The sequence below is a fragment of the Ambystoma mexicanum genome, chromosome 10, assembly GCF_040938575.1.
Source record: "Ambystoma mexicanum isolate Mex_15411 chromosome 10, UKY_AmexF1_1, whole genome shotgun sequence".
In the NCBI taxonomy this organism is placed as follows: Eukaryota; Metazoa; Chordata; class Amphibia; order Caudata; family Ambystomatidae; genus Ambystoma; species Ambystoma mexicanum.
The window spans coordinates 801,671,921-801,689,164 of record NC_090932.1 but is presented as its reverse complement, the minus strand read 5'-3'; the positions used below and the strand labels follow the sequence as shown (position 1 = coordinate 801,689,164).

General features: G+C 48.6%; 1 protein-coding gene across 1 annotated transcript in view; it reads left to right on the top strand.

Moving 5' to 3' along the window:
- The window catches only part of IFT80 (intraflagellar transport 80), a 1,621,792-nt gene extending 1,607,405 nt beyond the window's left edge, over positions 1–14,387 (top strand). The window contains exon 20 of the mRNA XM_069618463.1: positions 13,783–14,387. Within this exon, the coding sequence (XP_069474564.1) occupies positions 13,783–13,896 (114 nt within the window). The 3' untranslated portion in view covers positions 13,897–14,387. The remainder of the gene's footprint in view (positions 1–13,782) is intronic.
- The last annotated feature ends 2,857 nt before the right edge of the window (positions 14,388–17,244 follow it).

The window sequence follows — 17,244 nt, the reverse complement described above, 5'->3', positions numbered from 1 at the left end:
CGAAGGATCGCGTCTCTATCCTTATAGTTATAAGAGAAGTTTTGCTATTATTGGTCTTGGTGGTGCTCCGACGATGGGTTTTGCTGCCGGTATTCTGTGAGCCCTTTCTACGACAAATAGTTGCAAGAGTGCCTCTGGGCCGAAGAGGGACCTGCACATCTCCTCAACGTGGTCCTCCATTTTGCCTTGGAGTTGTTTCTCCCTTACCCCAACTATCCTGATATTGTTCCTCCTAGAGCGCCCTTCAAGGTCTTCATTGCGTGCATTGGCCGTTTTTATCTGGGCTTCGAGGGACGACAAGCTGGTAGTCAGGGACACCATTCCATCATCAAGGTTGGATATTTGTTGCTCTGCCTCGTCCAAGCGCTCGCTATGATTGTCCAGCCTATGTTGCACTTGGTCCACGTTGGATGAGAGGTCGTGCAGTTTACTGTCAAGGTTACTGATTCCACTTTTCAATTCGAGGAGTAGCGCTCTGATGTCAAGCGCATGGGACTCACACTCTGCTTGGCTGGGCAACGGCGGTGGGGAATCAGGTTCACTGATGTGTCTAGGTGTTTTAGACGAGGCGCCCCCATCGAAGTTCAATTTGCGCTGCGACTTGTCGGATTTCCCAATTGTGGGTTTGTGTGGACAGTGCAGGCTTTTTTCTGTTGATTCGTCTTGCTGGAGAGCCAGGATGTTGGTGTAGGCTGCTGGTTCCTGGAAACCGTGTCGTTTGAAGGGGGAGGTGCGCCGCTGGGGAGTTTGCAGGATTGCGATGTTGCCTGGTGTAGCTGCACAGTGCACGTTTCGTGGTTCTAAGCGCGAGATCCAGCAAGTGCCCAGTGAGTTAGGGTTGTGTCAGCACCTCTAGTTACTGGTGTGGCTTGAACTACTAAGAGTTCAGTTTTACTGATTTGCTTTTTAGCTTGAAGACAGTGGTTGGAGAGCGGCGAGGTGTCTCGAAGAAGTGGTGCTAGGAGTGGTATATGCAGGTCCTGCCTGCTACCGCCTTCCTACCGCGGAGGCAATGCTCCCTGCGGCGGTCCGTGAGAGAGTAGATTACCCGTGCGAGCTTGGCCCTTCGGCCCTAGTGTCCAGATGGACCCCACCCCCCCCGGGATCTAATGGTCAGTGCAGGCGTTTTTCTGTTGGTATGTCCTGCTGGGGAGCCAGGATATTGGTGTAGGCTGCTGGTTCCAGGAAACTGTGTCGTTTGAAGGGGGGTGTGTGCCGCTGGGGAGATTGCAGGATTGCGATGTTGCCTGGTGTACCAGCGCGGTACAAGTCTCGTGGTTCTAAGCATGAGATCCAGCAAGTGCCCGATGGGTTGGGGTGGTGTCAGCACCTCTGGTTACTGGTGTGGTTTGTTCTAGTACGAGAACAGTTTTACTGTTTTGCTTTTTAACTTGAAGACAGTGGTAGGAGAGTGGCGTGGTGTCTTGAAGAAGTGGTGCTAGGAGTGGTATATGCAGGTCTTGCCTTCTACAGCCCTCTTACAACGGAGGCAGTGCTCCCCGCGGTGGTTTGTGAGGGAGTGGATTACCTGTGCGAGCCTGGCCCTTCAGCCCTAATGTCCAGATGGTCTTCCCCCTGGGCTCTGATGATCAGTGCCTCTGAAGTGCCTGACTAGTCCCCTGCCCCGCTGCAGGCGCTGTACCCGAGTGCGCTGTTCCTCTCGCTCGGCGACTCGGGAGCTTTGCTTTCCTCCGATCTGTCAGCGCGAGACTCTAGCCAGCAGGAGACATGCGGTGCGGGCGCGGGCGCAGGGGGCCCGCCATCCTCTCTCCCTCAGGCTCGGCGTCTGCAGCTGTTGAGGGCCGTCGCAGGGCCGAAGCACCGCCAGGCTAGCGGCGCTCGGCCGCGTGGAGGCCTGGGCTCAGCGCCACATCCAGGCATCCACCACACCACCGGGGGGCTCTCACAGGTGGCGGCATATCACACTCAAGCAGGAGGGGCAGCGAGGTCTTCGGCCAGCCCCGATCTCTGCGAGCCAAGCAGCGCCGCAGGGCTTCAGGGATCCGGGCCTGCAAATCCGGGCCGATGCCGATGTTCCTCTCGCGGCCAGACCGCGTCTTCACAGGCCGGCTTTGCCAGCGGCCAGCAGCGACTTCTGGGTGCTCCCGAACCTCCAGGGGCCGATCGGGGCCGTCCCAGCTCTCCTCTACACGATGGTCCGTCGCTGTATCAGTGGCAGCCGCTGGCGTCACACCGGTATATCCGGCGGAGGCGGATGGGTGGTGGCAGGTCTGCAGGCCCCTCTCTCTATCAGGGGTCGCCGGGGCGCACTGAACAGGATTTTGGCTGTGTAAAGCCTCAGGAGCCGCCAATTTTCTACTGCTGGGCACCTAGAGCATTTATGGCTACGTCTGCTGCTATTGTAAAGCAGTATTCCACTGGGAGAAGCAGGATTAATCAGGATTTTGGAGGGCCGTGTGGGTGCTCACAAGGGAGTAGCCATCTTGTTCGGGCCTCTAGCGCCCTCTGTGTGTAGTGTATTTTAAGTGTGGTTTTGAATTTATAGAAGTTAAGTGTTTTATAACAGATGGTTTAAAAATAAATGTATGTATATTATTTACCTGAAACCTTGAGCCAGTGTTTGCTTGATTCACAGTAAGTGTGGTCCTTTGTGTAATCTCTACTACTGCTCATTTACTCTTGAGATAAGTCTGGCTGCTCTGCTACTGCTACCACTTTAACAGTATAGTACAGGATTGTACCAAAGGTGAACTTGTATTACCACTTGTAGTCTTAATTGTGTGTAGTGATCCCTGAGGGCACTGCACATGATTCTGCCTAACACTTCAAAAGATCACCAGCCAGACAGGGATCCACCAGGACTGCAGCAAAAGTTGGTGACCTGGTCTCCTTAGGACGGGCCCTCTAGTCTTCCAACGTCTTACAGCTGCACAAGATGCTTGGCTCCTCGCAGGATTTCTCCAGGATCTCTGGGGCATGTCCCCCTACCCAGAAGTCTTTCAAGGTTGGCAACCTTCTCCATATTGCCACTTTCAACTCTTGCTTAGCTGTCAAACACTTCTCTGACATCTACCGCCTCCTGGAAGAACTTGATCTCAATGTCCTCGGTCTCACCAAGAAATGGTTCATGGCCAGCTCTGTCACAAGCTTTGACACTCTCCTCCCTGATGGCTACAAGATCCTCTCCGTGCCCAGAACCAACCGTTCCGAAGGGAGTATAGCCTTGATTTTTCTCAGGGTGGATTCCTGCCTCCGTCATTCCTATGTAGTACTACTCCTCTTTCGAATGCCTTGCCCGCAGGCTCTCGCTCTCTCCTGGCCACTCTCTTACTGGTTTACTATCGGCCCCCTGGACAGATCACCTCTCTGAGTGGGCGGTCCTCTCCTCCTCCCTCCTGGACTCAACCACTCAACTCCTCCTTCTTGGAGACTTTAACATCCACCTGGATGCTTCCTGTCCCTCCTCTGGACTCTTTTGCCACCTCTGCGACTCTCTCTTTCTATTCTCCCCTCTGGCCTGACTCACTCTGCAGGGCACAATCTGGATGTTCCGATCTACTCAGACCTCCCTCTCTCTATCCCCCTCACCACTCCTCTCTCCTGGAGTGATCACTTTCTCCTTTCCTCCCATCTCTCCCTCTCTACTCTTCAGGCCAAGCCAACTCCAGCACTGCCACCTACCTTCTCGGTCATCCCACCCATGAAGCGTGTGTCAGTTGAGGCTTTCGCCACCACATTCTCTCCCCCTCCTGCTCCTCTGGCTGACACACATCCTGACACAGACCCTCCACTCTTCTATATCGGATATTTTTGATGTTCTTGCCCCTGTCATGAGGATCCGCTTGAAGCCCAAAGCCAAGTGCAACTCCTCGAATGACTCTGACCTTGTCACCCTTAAATGCAAGTGCAGGGTGGCTGAAATGAAATGGCTAGCTTCTTGCGCATCCTCTGACAAACTGGCATGCTGCCTGCTCCAAAGGCAATACCGGCTCTCTGTCCGCACTAAGAAGAGAGCCCACATCCAAGCCTGCGTCTCTGCGGCAGCTAGCAACTCAGCCGAACTCTTTCAAATCTGCAAGGAGCTGGCCAATCCTGCTGCATTCTCTACCTCTCCTGTCCCCTCCCAGGCCCTCTGCACAGCCCTGGCTTCTCATTTCATCTCTAAAACCCAGGACATCCAGTCCACCCTCTCGTCCTCTCCTCCTCCTCCCTCTACTCTCTCCTCTACTTCCGGCCCCTCTGTGGCCACCTCTCCTCCCTCTTTCTCTTCCTTTCCTCTGTTCTCCCCTGACTAGGTTTCTAGACAAGTCAGATCTATTAAAGTATCATAAAAACAGGTTCTTCCCCGTTCTTCCAAAACCATCAAGGACCACATTGCACCCTGGCTCCTGTCCTGGCTGACTTCTGCAACAACTGCTTTGCCACTGGAGTCATCCCTTCCCCCCTGAAGCACTCTTTTGTGCACCCTCTTCTCTAGAAACCCTAAGCCGACCCCTCGTGCCCGGCTACTATTGCCCGATCTCCATCACTCCTTTCCTGGGCAAACTCCTGGAAAAGCTGGCCATCTCCCAGCTTAATCTTCACACTGAATATGTTGGTTGTCTCCATGACCATCAGTCTGGCTTCAGAGCAGCCAGAAGCACGGAAACTGCTCTCCTGAACATCCGTGAAGACCTGCTCTCTATCCTTAATTATAATCTCCCCTCTTACTCGATCTCTCTTCTGCCTTTGACATGGTCAACCATGCCATCCTGCTCAATCGTGTCTGTGATAACCTGGGTATCACCAATCAGGCCCTGGCCTGGCTGACCTCATTCCTCTCTAATCAACCCTCCAAGGTCTAACTTGGGTCCTTCCTTTCCTCTATCTTACTCTCTACCTGTGGTGTTCCCCAGTGGTCTAGCTTCTCTCCCTATCTGTTCAACCAATACCTGGCACCTCTCGCCCACCGCATTGCTGCTCTCTCTGCTCCAACTTTCATTGCTAAGTGGATGACACTCTGCTCGTTTTCAGGCTCCCCTCTGCCACCTCTTCTCCTTCTCTCATCTCTGACGGTCTGTCTTCTATCCAGGAGTGGTGTGCCGCCAACGATCTCTGCCTTAATGCTAGTAAGACAGAGATTCTCCTCATCGGCACACCTGCACCCTCCTTTTCTGTCACTCTCTGGTCGGCCTCCCTTGGCACTCTTCCTGCTCCCACCTGTGGGGCTAAGAACCTCAGGGTCATCTTTGACTCCACACTCTCCTTTTCTTCTCACATCTCTGACGTCTCTAAGAATTCAAACTACCAACTGCACCTCCTCAGAGGTGGTATTCCTTTCCTCTCCTTCCCCCAGAAGCTCACTGTCTCTAGAGCTCTGGTTCTCCCTAGGCTGGACTACTTCAACAGCCTATTTCTAAATCTGCCTGCTTCTACTCTCCGCCCTCTGCAACTCATCCAGAACAGGACTGCAAGACTTGTCCTTGGCCTCAAGCCCAGGGATCATATCTCTCCAGCACTGACATCTCTGCATTGGCTCCCTGTGGCTGCAAGGATTAAGTTCAAGACCCTCTGCATTGTCCACGAGGCCTTCTGGGGCCTGGGTCCTCAATACCTCCAACTCGTTCTTCGTAAATACCTTCCTACTCAATCTCTTCACTCCTCCACCTCCAACTCCCTCAGGGTCAGTCGCTTCTCCAAGCAACGAGTTGGCAGTAGATCTCTTTCTTCGTCTGGGGCCTCCCTCTGGAACAGCCTACCTGCCCTAAGACCTTCCTCTTTGTTTCTACCTTCTCTCTTCCTCTCCCCTGCTGATTTCCTGTCTAATACTGCAATGGTCACCTGGCTACCCTCTGATTTCGAACCCAGGTCCCTGCCCGCCCAGTTGCACACCCGCACTGCCTCCCGGGAACCCTTGCACTTGGGTCTGTATCTGTAACCCTACACTCCCCCTACCTGCACTTTTGGACACCTGCTGTCTGCACTTACTCTTGCACCTGCCACTTGCTGGCCGCACTTCTTGTTATTGTTTTGATCCCATTTACAGCACTGCCCCTCCACTTTCCCCTGGCACTTTTCCCCTCCCCATCCCCTGAACTTGCGCAATCTCAGTGTCACTTGGCCAAGTAATATCATTTTCGAAGGGATTGTGTCCTCCGACGTATTCCTCATCTTAGATATCTCCTTGCAGCTCTACTGGCCTCGGAAATTTTTTTCTCTCTCTAGAGAGCGCTGCGCGTCGACGTCCTCCGAGTCGATGTCCCTCGACAGCCGCCGTATCGACGTCGACGTCATCCTGCCTATAAAGGCCGCGCGCAGCGTCCGTTGCTCAGTTCCGTTTTTCCGCGCTTACTCAGTGCCTCGGAATACCGTTGCTCAGTTCTTGTCGGATTAATACCTAGTTACCTGGAGTTATTCGATCCGTACTCGATGGCTTCCTCGTCGGAATTGACAACTCCTCTATCCGGCTTCAAAAAATGCCGAGATTGTGGGAAAAAGATGTCGCTGACTGACCCTCACAGAGTTTGTATGTGGTGTTTGGGAGCTGAACACCATTGTTCGGAATGCGAGGACTGTATGTCCATGACAGCTAAGGTCCTGAAGGAGCATAGGGGGAAGCTGGAGAAAGGTAAGACTTTTAAAGCTTCTTCTTCGTCGACGAAGTCGAGACACTCGTCTCCTCGTCACCATTCGCGCTCCAGGTCTCGGAGTGGGTCCCATCACTCCTCGAGATCGAAGCACTCGAAGAGGAGACGTCGAAGATCCCCTTCTCCGTCTTCCTCTTCCTCTGTTTCGCCAAAAAGAATCCCTTGCCCCACGAAACATAGTTTCCAGGCTGAATGGGAGGAATTCCGCAAAAATATGATAGTCTTCGAGAAAGCGGCCTTGACCCCCTCGAAGACTGCCGAGAGCGATACTCTGGTCGAAAGACCCGAAGGTCAAAAACGCCGCGAGTCGCAGTACCCGGCGAAGGAAACCTCTCGAGCGCGTCTCGAACCCTCGAGTAGGACTATGACCTCCAAACCTTCCTCGAACGTTCCGTCGACGCCGTCGACGAGGGTTCCGTCGATGCCGTTGTCGAAGGGACCTTCGACACACGGGTCTGTCGACTCGACACCAGCTTCGACACCGGCGTCGACGCCAAGAAAAGTCACGGTTACGACACACCCAGTGATTATCCCCAGGTCCTCGACGTCGATGGCTTCGAGATTGTCGAGTAGAATTCCAATTCTGTCGAGGTCTTCGAGGCCTCTGCCTTTGTTTTCGACACCACGTTCGAAGCCGTCGACATCGACGTTTTCAAGGCCGATAATGACAAGTTCGGCACCCTCTGCCTTGGAAATGGGATTTACTCCCTTTGAGTTCAGAACAATTGAGAACTATGTCCTCAATCTTGGAAGAGGGTGAATTGTCTGAACAGGAAGACACATTTGAGTTGCAGGGACCTGTAACCCCAATTAGAGAGGAATTTTCCTCTGAAGAACGCAGGTTAAAGGATCTTCATGATTCCTTACATGAGGCAAGTGGATTAGACACTTCCCCTGAGGTGGAGTTTGCTAGGCCAGACCCAGGGGAGCATGCTGAAACCCCCTATAGAGCCTTAATGGCCAGGATCACAGAGTTCATGGGGTGGTCTGCACCTTCACAAGCTTTCCAACAAGATGACCTCGCGGATATTCTTGACAAAGGCCCACAGGAGGATCCTGTGGTGCCTTTTCATAAAGCTCTTCAGAGGAAGATCATGACAAACTGGGAAACCCCAGATGTCGTACCAGCAGTAAATAAAAAACTGTCTACAAAGTACAGGGTATCTTCTACAGACCCGGAGTTTTTGTCTAAACACCCATCCCCAGAAAGTCTGGTGGTACAGGCAGCATCCTCTACCGATGTCAAGACGGCTTATCCTACCGTCCCACAGGACAGGGACGATAAAAAATATGATGCTATGGCAAAGAAAGTCTTTTCAGCATGTAGCATGGCGTTAAAATCTGTGAATGCTACTTGCACCCTTGCTAGGTTCAGCCATACACTTTGGGAGTGTGCTTCTACAGCGGCTGACTGCATCCCGGAGGGAGAAGAAAGGGATGCGTTCCTGAATATTATACAGGACGGTAAAGACGCTACGTGCGAATCCCTCCAGACGGGCATTGACTCGGCTGACAGTATCAGCAGAGCAATGGCGGCAAGTACATCAACCAAAGTGTCGCTTGGTTGAGAAAGTCTAGTTTTGCCCCAGATGTGCAAGCCAGACTCTTGAACATGCCATTCGATGGCTCTTCTTTGTTCGGGAAAAAGGCGGATGACAATTTAGAGAAACTGCAAACTTCAAAAGCAGCAGCTAAATCCCTAGGAGCTGCAATCCGTCAGACTCCTTTTCGTCCCACAGGAACCTCTGCGAGGGGCAAGTCCTTTCGCTTCTACTCCGCATTCGGAAGAGGTAGAGGACGACCGGTTCAAAGGGGACAAAGAAGAACTACCCGAGGTGGACGGGGTAGATATTCAAAAGCCGCAGCAACAGCAGGTGCCTCTTTACCATCCGCATCTGCATCAGCCGCCCCAAAACCACTCTGAGGACTTCCCTCACAGGACACCTGTAGGAGGCAGGTTGACTCAACATCTGGCGGTATGGCAGGCTATCACGTCAGATGCTTGGGCATTGGAAACAGTTGCCCAAGGTTACTGCCTGCCTTTCCTACGTATACCTCAGAGTCATCCACCGGGGATCAGCTCTCAGAAAGCTCCAGATCCGCTCCTCTTGCAGGAAATTTTGGACCTGCTAGAGAAAGGTGCCATAGAACCGGTACCTGTAGCGGAGAGGAACAAGGGCTGGTACTCCCCTTACTTTCTCATTCCAAAGAAAGACGGAGGACTGAGACCCATCTTGGACTTGCGAGAGTTGAACAAATTCCTCAGAAAAGACAAATTCAAGATGGTCACTCTTTCTCAGATCCTCCAGGCCCTTCAGTTCCAGGACTGGTTGGTATCTCTGGACCTTCAGGACGCTTATTTCCATGTGCCTATCCATCTCAAACACAGGAAATACCTGAGGTTCGCAATTGGCAACTCTCACTATCAATTTCGAGTGCTGCCATTTGGGCTGACCTCCGCCCCGAGGGTCTTCACCAAGTTAATGTCGGTAGTGGCTGCAAGTCTAAGGAGGGAAGGTATTCACATCTACCCCTACCTGGACGATTGGTTGATCAGGGCTCTTTCTTCGGAACAAGCTCAGATCCAGCTAAATCACATGTGCCACTTCCTTCACAGACTGGGCTTCTCCCTCAATTTAAAGAAGTCACAAATGATACCATCGCAGAGACTCCAGTTCATAGGAGCGATCCTGGACACTTCCCTGGGAAAAGCCTCGCCACCAGAGGTGAGGGCTCAAGATATTCTACAGATGGTCACCAAGTTCCAACATGCCCAACGTCTCCCAGCCTTCGACTTTTTGAGGTTGCTAGGCCTCATGGCTTCCTGCATTTTCCTAGTGCCAGAGGCTCGCTTGAGAATGAGATCCCTCCAGTGGGCACTGAGGACTCAGTGGTCTCAATTCTCAGGGAGAATGACAGATCTTCTTCAAGTTCCCGACAGAGTAGCTCGAGACCTTCAGTGGTGGGCCTGTCAGGAGAACATTCTGAAAGGAGAACAGTTTTGGCAACCCTGGCCGGAGATAACAGTAGTCACGGATGCCTCACTCACGGGGTGGGGAGCCCACGCCAACGACTTGACCATCAGCGGTCGTTGGTCTCCATCGGAGTCCAGACTACATATCAACCTGTTAGAGCTGAGAGCCATCAGACTTGCGCTGAAGGCGTTCCTGCCAGCTGTACAAGGGAAGAACGTCCTGATAATGATGGACAACACGGTGGCCATGCATTACCTCAACAAAAGAGGAGGCGTAGGATCACTACCCCTGTGCAGAGAGGCTATGCAGCTCTGGTTTTGGGCAATCCAAGAAGGAATCTCTCTATCGGCAGTTCACCTAGCCGGAGAGAAGAACTTGACAACGGACGCTCTGAGCAGGCAGGGCACAGTCTCCCACGAGTGGGAACTAACTCAGGAAGTCCTTCAAGAGATCTTCGCCCTTTGGGGAACCCCTCAGGTAGATCTGTTCACCACCAGCCTAAACAGGAAATGCGACCTGTTCTGCTCAAGGGAATATCCCCTGAGAGGAGCTCTGGGAGACGCGTTCATAGTGGACTGGGAGTTTCCGCTTCTGTACGCGTTCCCACCGGTCCCTGTCATTCCTCAAATGATCAGGAGGTTGAGAAGATTCCGGAGAACCATGATCCTAATTGCCCCGGATTGGGCCAGGAGAACGTGGTACCCGGACCTTCGAGACTTGTCCATCTGCCCTCCAATTCGACTTCCACTCAGAGAGAACCTACTCTCACAGAAGGGAGGTCAGGATCTCCATCCAGACATCAAAACCCTCAACCTTCATGCTTGGCTTCTGAAAGGCTGAGGTACAAGGATTGGGACCTCCCTGATGATGTTATGGAGGTGTTGCTTTCGGCAAGGAGGCCAGCAACAAAGTCTTTATACCGCTGCCTTTGGAACAGATTTTGCAGCTGGTTTAGAGAACAGAATATCGACCCTTTTTCATGTGGTACACCAATGGTTTTGTCCTTCCTACTATATTTGGCAAATTCAGGCCTTTAAGTTGGCACCATTAAGGGCTATCTCGCAGCGCTATCCATCTTTAAGCGTACTGCGGAAGAACCATCCTATTTCAAATTACCCTTGGTAATTCAGTTTCTAAAGGGGTTAACCAATGTTTATCACCCAAGACCATTCCAAGTTCCCCTATGGGATTTAAACTTAGTACTAACTTTCCTGATGGGCACACCTTTCGAACCTCTCCATTCTTGTTCGTTAAGATTCCTTACCCTTAAAACTGTTTTATTAATAGCACTTACATCTGCTAGAAGGGTGAGCGAATTACAAGCTCTTTCTTATAAACCCCTCACACTATCTTTCACAAAGACAAAGTTGTCCTGCAGGTGAAGCCTAATTTCCTCCCAAAGGTGGTTTCTGAATTCCATATCACTCAGAAGATTATCCTACCATCTTTCTATCCTCCTCCTCACCCGGGGAAAGAGGAAGAGAGGTTACACAGGCTAGACCCTAGGAGGGCTTTAAGTTTTTACATCAGTAGACTAGCCAGGATAAGACAGGCAGACCAGCTGTTTGTAGGTTACGCAGGTCACAAGCTGGGGTTACCAATAACTAAGCAGACCATTTCCAGATGGATCATTCTAGCCATTCTGGAATGTTATAAACTGGCAGGGAAAGAGCCCCCTCAAAACCTTAGGGCTCATTCGACCAGAGGTATTGCAGCTTTTTTGGCCCTCAAAAGAGGCGTGCCGGTTAAAGACATCTGTGCGGCCGCTACATGGTCGTCTGTCCATACCTTTACACGTTTTTACAATTTGGATTCCTCCTCCAGTCAAGAGACTAGGTTTGGAAGGGCTGTACTGCATTCTATTCATCAATAGAAGACAGCGTGAAGTCAGTACTCCCTCCTCCAGTAATAGAATACTGCTATGGGAGCCTATCTAAGATGAGGAATACATCGGAGGACACAATCCCTTCGAAGAACAAGTTACTTCTTACCTTGTAACGTTCTTTCAACGGGATGTTCCTCCGACGTATTCCTCATCGACCCTCCCATCCATCCCCGCAGTTCTACTTCCCTTGTTGTTGCAGCTTACGCTCCTTCAGGGTGATTAGTTTAGTCCAGAAAGTATTATTGTGGGCTACAAAACGGAACTGAGCAACGGACGCTGCGCGCGGCCTTTATAGGCAGGATGACGTCGATACGGCGGCTGTCGAGGGACATCGACTCGGAGGACGTCGACGTACAGCGCCCTCTAGAGAGAGAAAACATTTTCCGAGGCCAGCAGAGCTGGAAGGAGATATCTAAGATGAGGAATACGTCGGAGGAACATCCCGTCGAAAGAACGTTACAAGGTAAGAAGTAACTTGTTCGTCTCTGTCCTCCCTTCCTTGCCATGTCACGACTTGAAACACGTGTGTAGGCACGTTACAAATGCCATGCCATATCATGTATCATGGCTGCAAGACTACTTTTCTTAGTCAGAAACTCAGGTGAGACATACACTCAGCCCATCCAATGGAATATATGCCCCACACATACATACACACACATCAGCAGTGGTCCAATCAAGACCACTGATTGTGAAACTCATGCATACACTCTAGACATACAGAAACCAGTTTGTGGATTGGGACCAACACATGGCCCTGCACTAGCACGCGAAAAGCATGCCTTTCCCGGGCATTGCATAACCATAAAAGGGATTTCCTGACCTGTCAAGGCAGGAAGAAGGTAACAGGACAGGATGGCCAAGGAACAAACAAAAAACCTGCGTCACAGCCATGTTGGGACACTAGCCACTGTTAGTGGCTAAATGTTTTAAACATGGTAAGGCTAACAAAAAATACTGTAAAAATCATTAAAAGGTAACTGCTGTAACCAGTTTGTCCATAGGCACATCTAAAGTAACCAGAAAATCCCTTAGATTGTAGTCTAGGGTCATACAAAAGAAACTCCATTGCACTGCATTGTAAAATGCATTGTGCAATGATAAAAGTTACCAAAAAAATAGATAACATGTACAAAGAAAAGGGAAACATAGTTTCCCAGTACTGCCAGCCTTGGGAAATAGTATGTTTCCCCATAACAATGAGAAAAAGTGCAGTGCAGCAGAGTGAAGCTTGAAGGTTTAACACCTTGTTTCTGTTCGGATGCTGGCTTTAAGTAGGCAATTTTGAAGAATTTCTTCTCCTGGGTTAGTTGAGATTCCTCCTCCTGGTTGTTTTCTTGCTGTGCAGTCACCAAACCAGTGTGAAGTAAAGGGGATGGGAAATAGAAGTAAATAAAAGTTACTCCCTGTATCAACTACTGTACTCCTAATCCATAGTCCCCTTCCTTCCATACAACTCTCCTTTCACTCCCAATAAAATGTACTTAGTTGGCATCAGAGCTGACACGCAAAAGGGAGACTGACGGGTGGCACCAGTATTGTGAGGGCAGAGTTGCATCTTAGTGGATTTGCTGATACGTGCCTTAAACACGCACGGAGAATGCAAATTTGACAGTGCAAATGGCTCTGGTGGCAGAAATGTATGTCCCACCACTCAGTGGGCCCAGCCTAGAGCAGCCTCTGGTATTAGCAAGGCCAATGTGTACCTTCACTCTGTGTACAATGGGCATTACCTGGGGCTGGCTTTGGATAGCAATGGACACACTTCTCCAACTAAAACTCATGTAAGCAATGCTTTGGTTCTTTACTCTTATTGACCTCTGCTATTAGTCGATATTTCAAATTGGTTATCCTCATCACTGGGGAAACATTGTGAAAGTATGTTTTAATAGATTCACATTGAAGGCCATGGATGCTGGTTGTCCACATTACTAAGGTCTGGATTATTTTTAAGGAAAATGTGATGACTCCCCACATTAGCCATTGACAAAAATGTGCCTCATGTTTTTTAAAATAAATATTTAGCTTTTCCATGATCACTTATTGTTTCCCTCCCCTCTTTTGTTACCAATGACAAGTCTGTAGAAATGGTAACAAAAATAGAAAAGTTTACGGTCTTGTTATAAAAATGATGGTGTAATGTGAAATGATTTGTTTACAATTCAGCGACTTTACATTTTATCTATTTTGGTGTTATATACTAGATATTATATGTTTCATCTGTGTGCTGATGTAACCTTTACCAATTTATAAGAAAGGTGGGTTTTTTTCTCTTTACACGCTTGTTTGCTTTAGTAATATTTGAAAGTCTAACAGGGGTTGTTTAAATTTGCAGGTTGAGGTGGAATGGGACAAAATCAAGGCTAAAATCGAGATGGAACTTTCAAAAGAGAGGGAACATATATCAACAACACCTTCCGTCAGAAGTAGCTTATCTTCAGTACGCTAAGGGTCTGAGCCATGTGTGTGTGTGTATGAATATGTAAATACATATATTTATACATTATTGTTCCTATTCAAACGTTAATTTTCTATACCCATTACACTGGTTTCATTCTTCTAGGCATCAATACATGTGCTGTAAAGTGAATGCTAATGCACTGACATTACCTGTACAATATTCTATTTTATGACCAGAAATATGCTGACAAAGTTCAGTTGTATTTACATTTAATCATACACACATTGTACACCTGTAAACACGTACGTGTATATATATTTAATTATCACAGAAACTTAAATTGCAGTAATAAGAGTAGGAATGGTTTAGTTACGCACGTTTCTGTTTTGAGAAAACCTATTCTAGTTTTGTAAGTAAAGCAAAATCATTAACGATTTTAAGCTATCATGAAATGTTTTATTTGCAATACTATTGAACATTTTTGTATTGGGTGTAAATATAAAGTTTTACATTAAACAATTAAAGATTTTTACCAGCAATTTCAGAGGTCACATGTGATTTTTCTCTGCATATTATTTTAAGTGTTGTTTCTATAGATTGTGTTCTCCTACAGGTGCAAATCTATGTCTGCATTCATGCTGTTAAATACATATGGGTTTAAATAAATTCAAAAACTCACTTGGAATAACATTACTACAAAACAATGGCTTCATGTATAATAACGAGCTTAAGAAGTTGGCAGGAAAAACACTTAATGTCGATTAGACTTCCTCATGACCCAAGCAAAACAAAAAAAGTGCTCAAAGTCTACCGGGAGTAGGTTTGTTCCATGCAGCACTTCATAGTAATTTGTGTCCTTTTCTACCTCTTAAATCATTTTTAGTTTTGGCTGAAAGATGGCAAACATATTTGTATCAGGCTATAGCAATTTTGATTGCTAGTACCTTTCTGTTAAGCATTCTTTAATCAGATTTTGCTTGACCTTGACATGACAGTTCCAGGCAAGGCACATTAAGTGGAGGAATACTGAACCATAACCAAGCATTAGGCCTATGAGGTTTTGCCTCCACCTGACTTGGCAATGTCAGGCGAACCTGATTGGATGAATAGTTTTGTCATTCCATTACTGTTTAAACATTTTATTAATTGTGACAGGGGCGGTATGCCACAAATAACCACACTGACTCTAATGTTAAGTCTGAGGTTGTTTATTAGATCTTTACAATCAACTTAAGCTAGGGACTTTTGTGTAGTTCTCAGTACTAAGGGTGTCCTTGGGTAATTGGTGCTAGGGCCGTGCCTGTCTATTTCAACTTCCCCGACCTACACCCGCTTAGTGTTCTAGGGAGTTAGGTATGGTACCTTCATCAACTCGGTGTCACTCTCTCATCTTACACACACGTTCTTACCTATACTGGATACCACTTATGTTCTCTTCCCACCACCCCACTATCCTTCTGATTACTCGTATGTCTCGTCCCCTTTCCTCCATACTGCATGGGCGTCCCTTGCTAGGGACCGGAAACTGAACCATTTTCACCAGAAACATGTCTATACCCCTCTAAATGTATGCACATGGGGGCGTGGGCCCAGGAGCATGCGCTCCCCTGACTTCGCCCTCCGGTGCCACACCTCGGTCCTCTTTTCCACGTCGACGGGAGCTGATCTACTTCACCAGAGCTGTGGTTGGGACCCTTTTTCTTCATAATTCCACTGTCTTTTTTTCTAGTTACCCCAGGGACCTTGGTACCAAATGACTACTAATACTTTTTTTTGTAGCAGTTTCACAGCCAATGATACCTTTCCCCTTCCCGGTGCATGTCGATGTAAAGACTGGAGGGGGTATCTATACTCCTGTCTTCTATATGGTAGGGTAGTGACACAGAGCACACCAGTCAAGGTTCTCTATGCTGTAGCAATGGATGAGCAACCAAGGCTTAACCTCTCAGGAGGTGATGCAGGCTGGTTCTTAAGTACATTGAGTCCCCAAACCCCCACAAAGGAATGTCCACACACTATGTGCTAACACAGTTCTTTATATAAAAATAAGGTTCAAGATATATATACATAATTCAATAAGAATCAGAGTAATTTGCCTGTGGCTGAAATTACAGCAGGCAAATCGTTCGCATGAGAAAGGTGCAAACTTTTCATAGTTCGCACCTTTCTCATGCGAACACACTTACATGCTACGGGGGCTGCAGGGGTGTCCCCCGCAACACCCTGCTCACTATACTGTAAAGTATACAATCTATACTGTACTGTAAAGTATAGTGAGCGGGGTGTTGCGGGGGAAACCCCTGCAGCCCCTGTTTTTTTTTTTTTTTTGCGGGTGTGTTGCAGGGATGTCCCCCGCAAAACCCCGCTCACTATACCACACAGTATAGTGAGTGGGGTGTTGCGGGGGACACCCCCGCAGCCCCCGCAGTCTTTTTTTTAATACCTACCTATAATGCTACCACCAAAGGTTCGAACTTTTGGTGTTCGAACCTTTGGTGGTAGCATTTTTAGGACTTTTTGACCATGCAAACGTTTGCATGTGGTCAAAACGTCCTAAACCATTCAATACCACACTTTGTACTCTGGTAACTCTAATATGGCAAATATATGCAGCTTCTATGTGGTATCACACTTCGCTTTAGTTTCCTTTTAAAATGCATCAACTGCTGACAGTTATAAGGTAGCATACAAATCATGCAGTAAGGTGTATCAACATAGATCATAGGAAGGAAGGCAGGCTAGGTTAAACAATGGCAGAATGCTTTCTTTATCTACTAAGACACAATTCTGAGTGAGGATCCCCCCAACTGGGCAACCTACAATAACAGTATTAACAAGTCCAGTCCATAGATGTTTAATAAGACTTGCTTCCTGGTCAAAAAGTTAAACCACCCAATGTACCTGTTGTAGAAGAGTTTCTTCGACGGTTCATTGACGATGCCCTCGAGAGTGGACTCTCTTTAAAGCAGGAGCCACATGGCTTCAAGTTCCTCGACGAAAAGTGGAACACTGGCGTTGATGTTGCAGCTTTGACCTTAGGGGTGCTCTTTGCCGATTGATTGTGAAGTCCTGGGAAGATGAGGCATGCGGTACACCTTGATGCAAAGTGTTTGGTGGTGCAAAGAAGAATCATTGAGGTATGTAGGCCCAGTAGCGGCTGTCGAGAGTTGTTAGGCAGCTAGTACATTGGGATGTCTTTATCAACTTCTGGTGGTGGGAAACCCACCAGCGGACTTTCCTCGGTAGCCGGCGACCTTGGCTTTCTCCGGCGGGACAAACTGTTAGACAGTGATGGCAAGGAAGTCCTCTGTTAAATGTTCTTAGGCAAAGGTGGAGCTTTCGCAACTCCAGTTGTCGAGCAGCAAAGCAACAAGCTTTCACCCTCTTCTGGGCGAC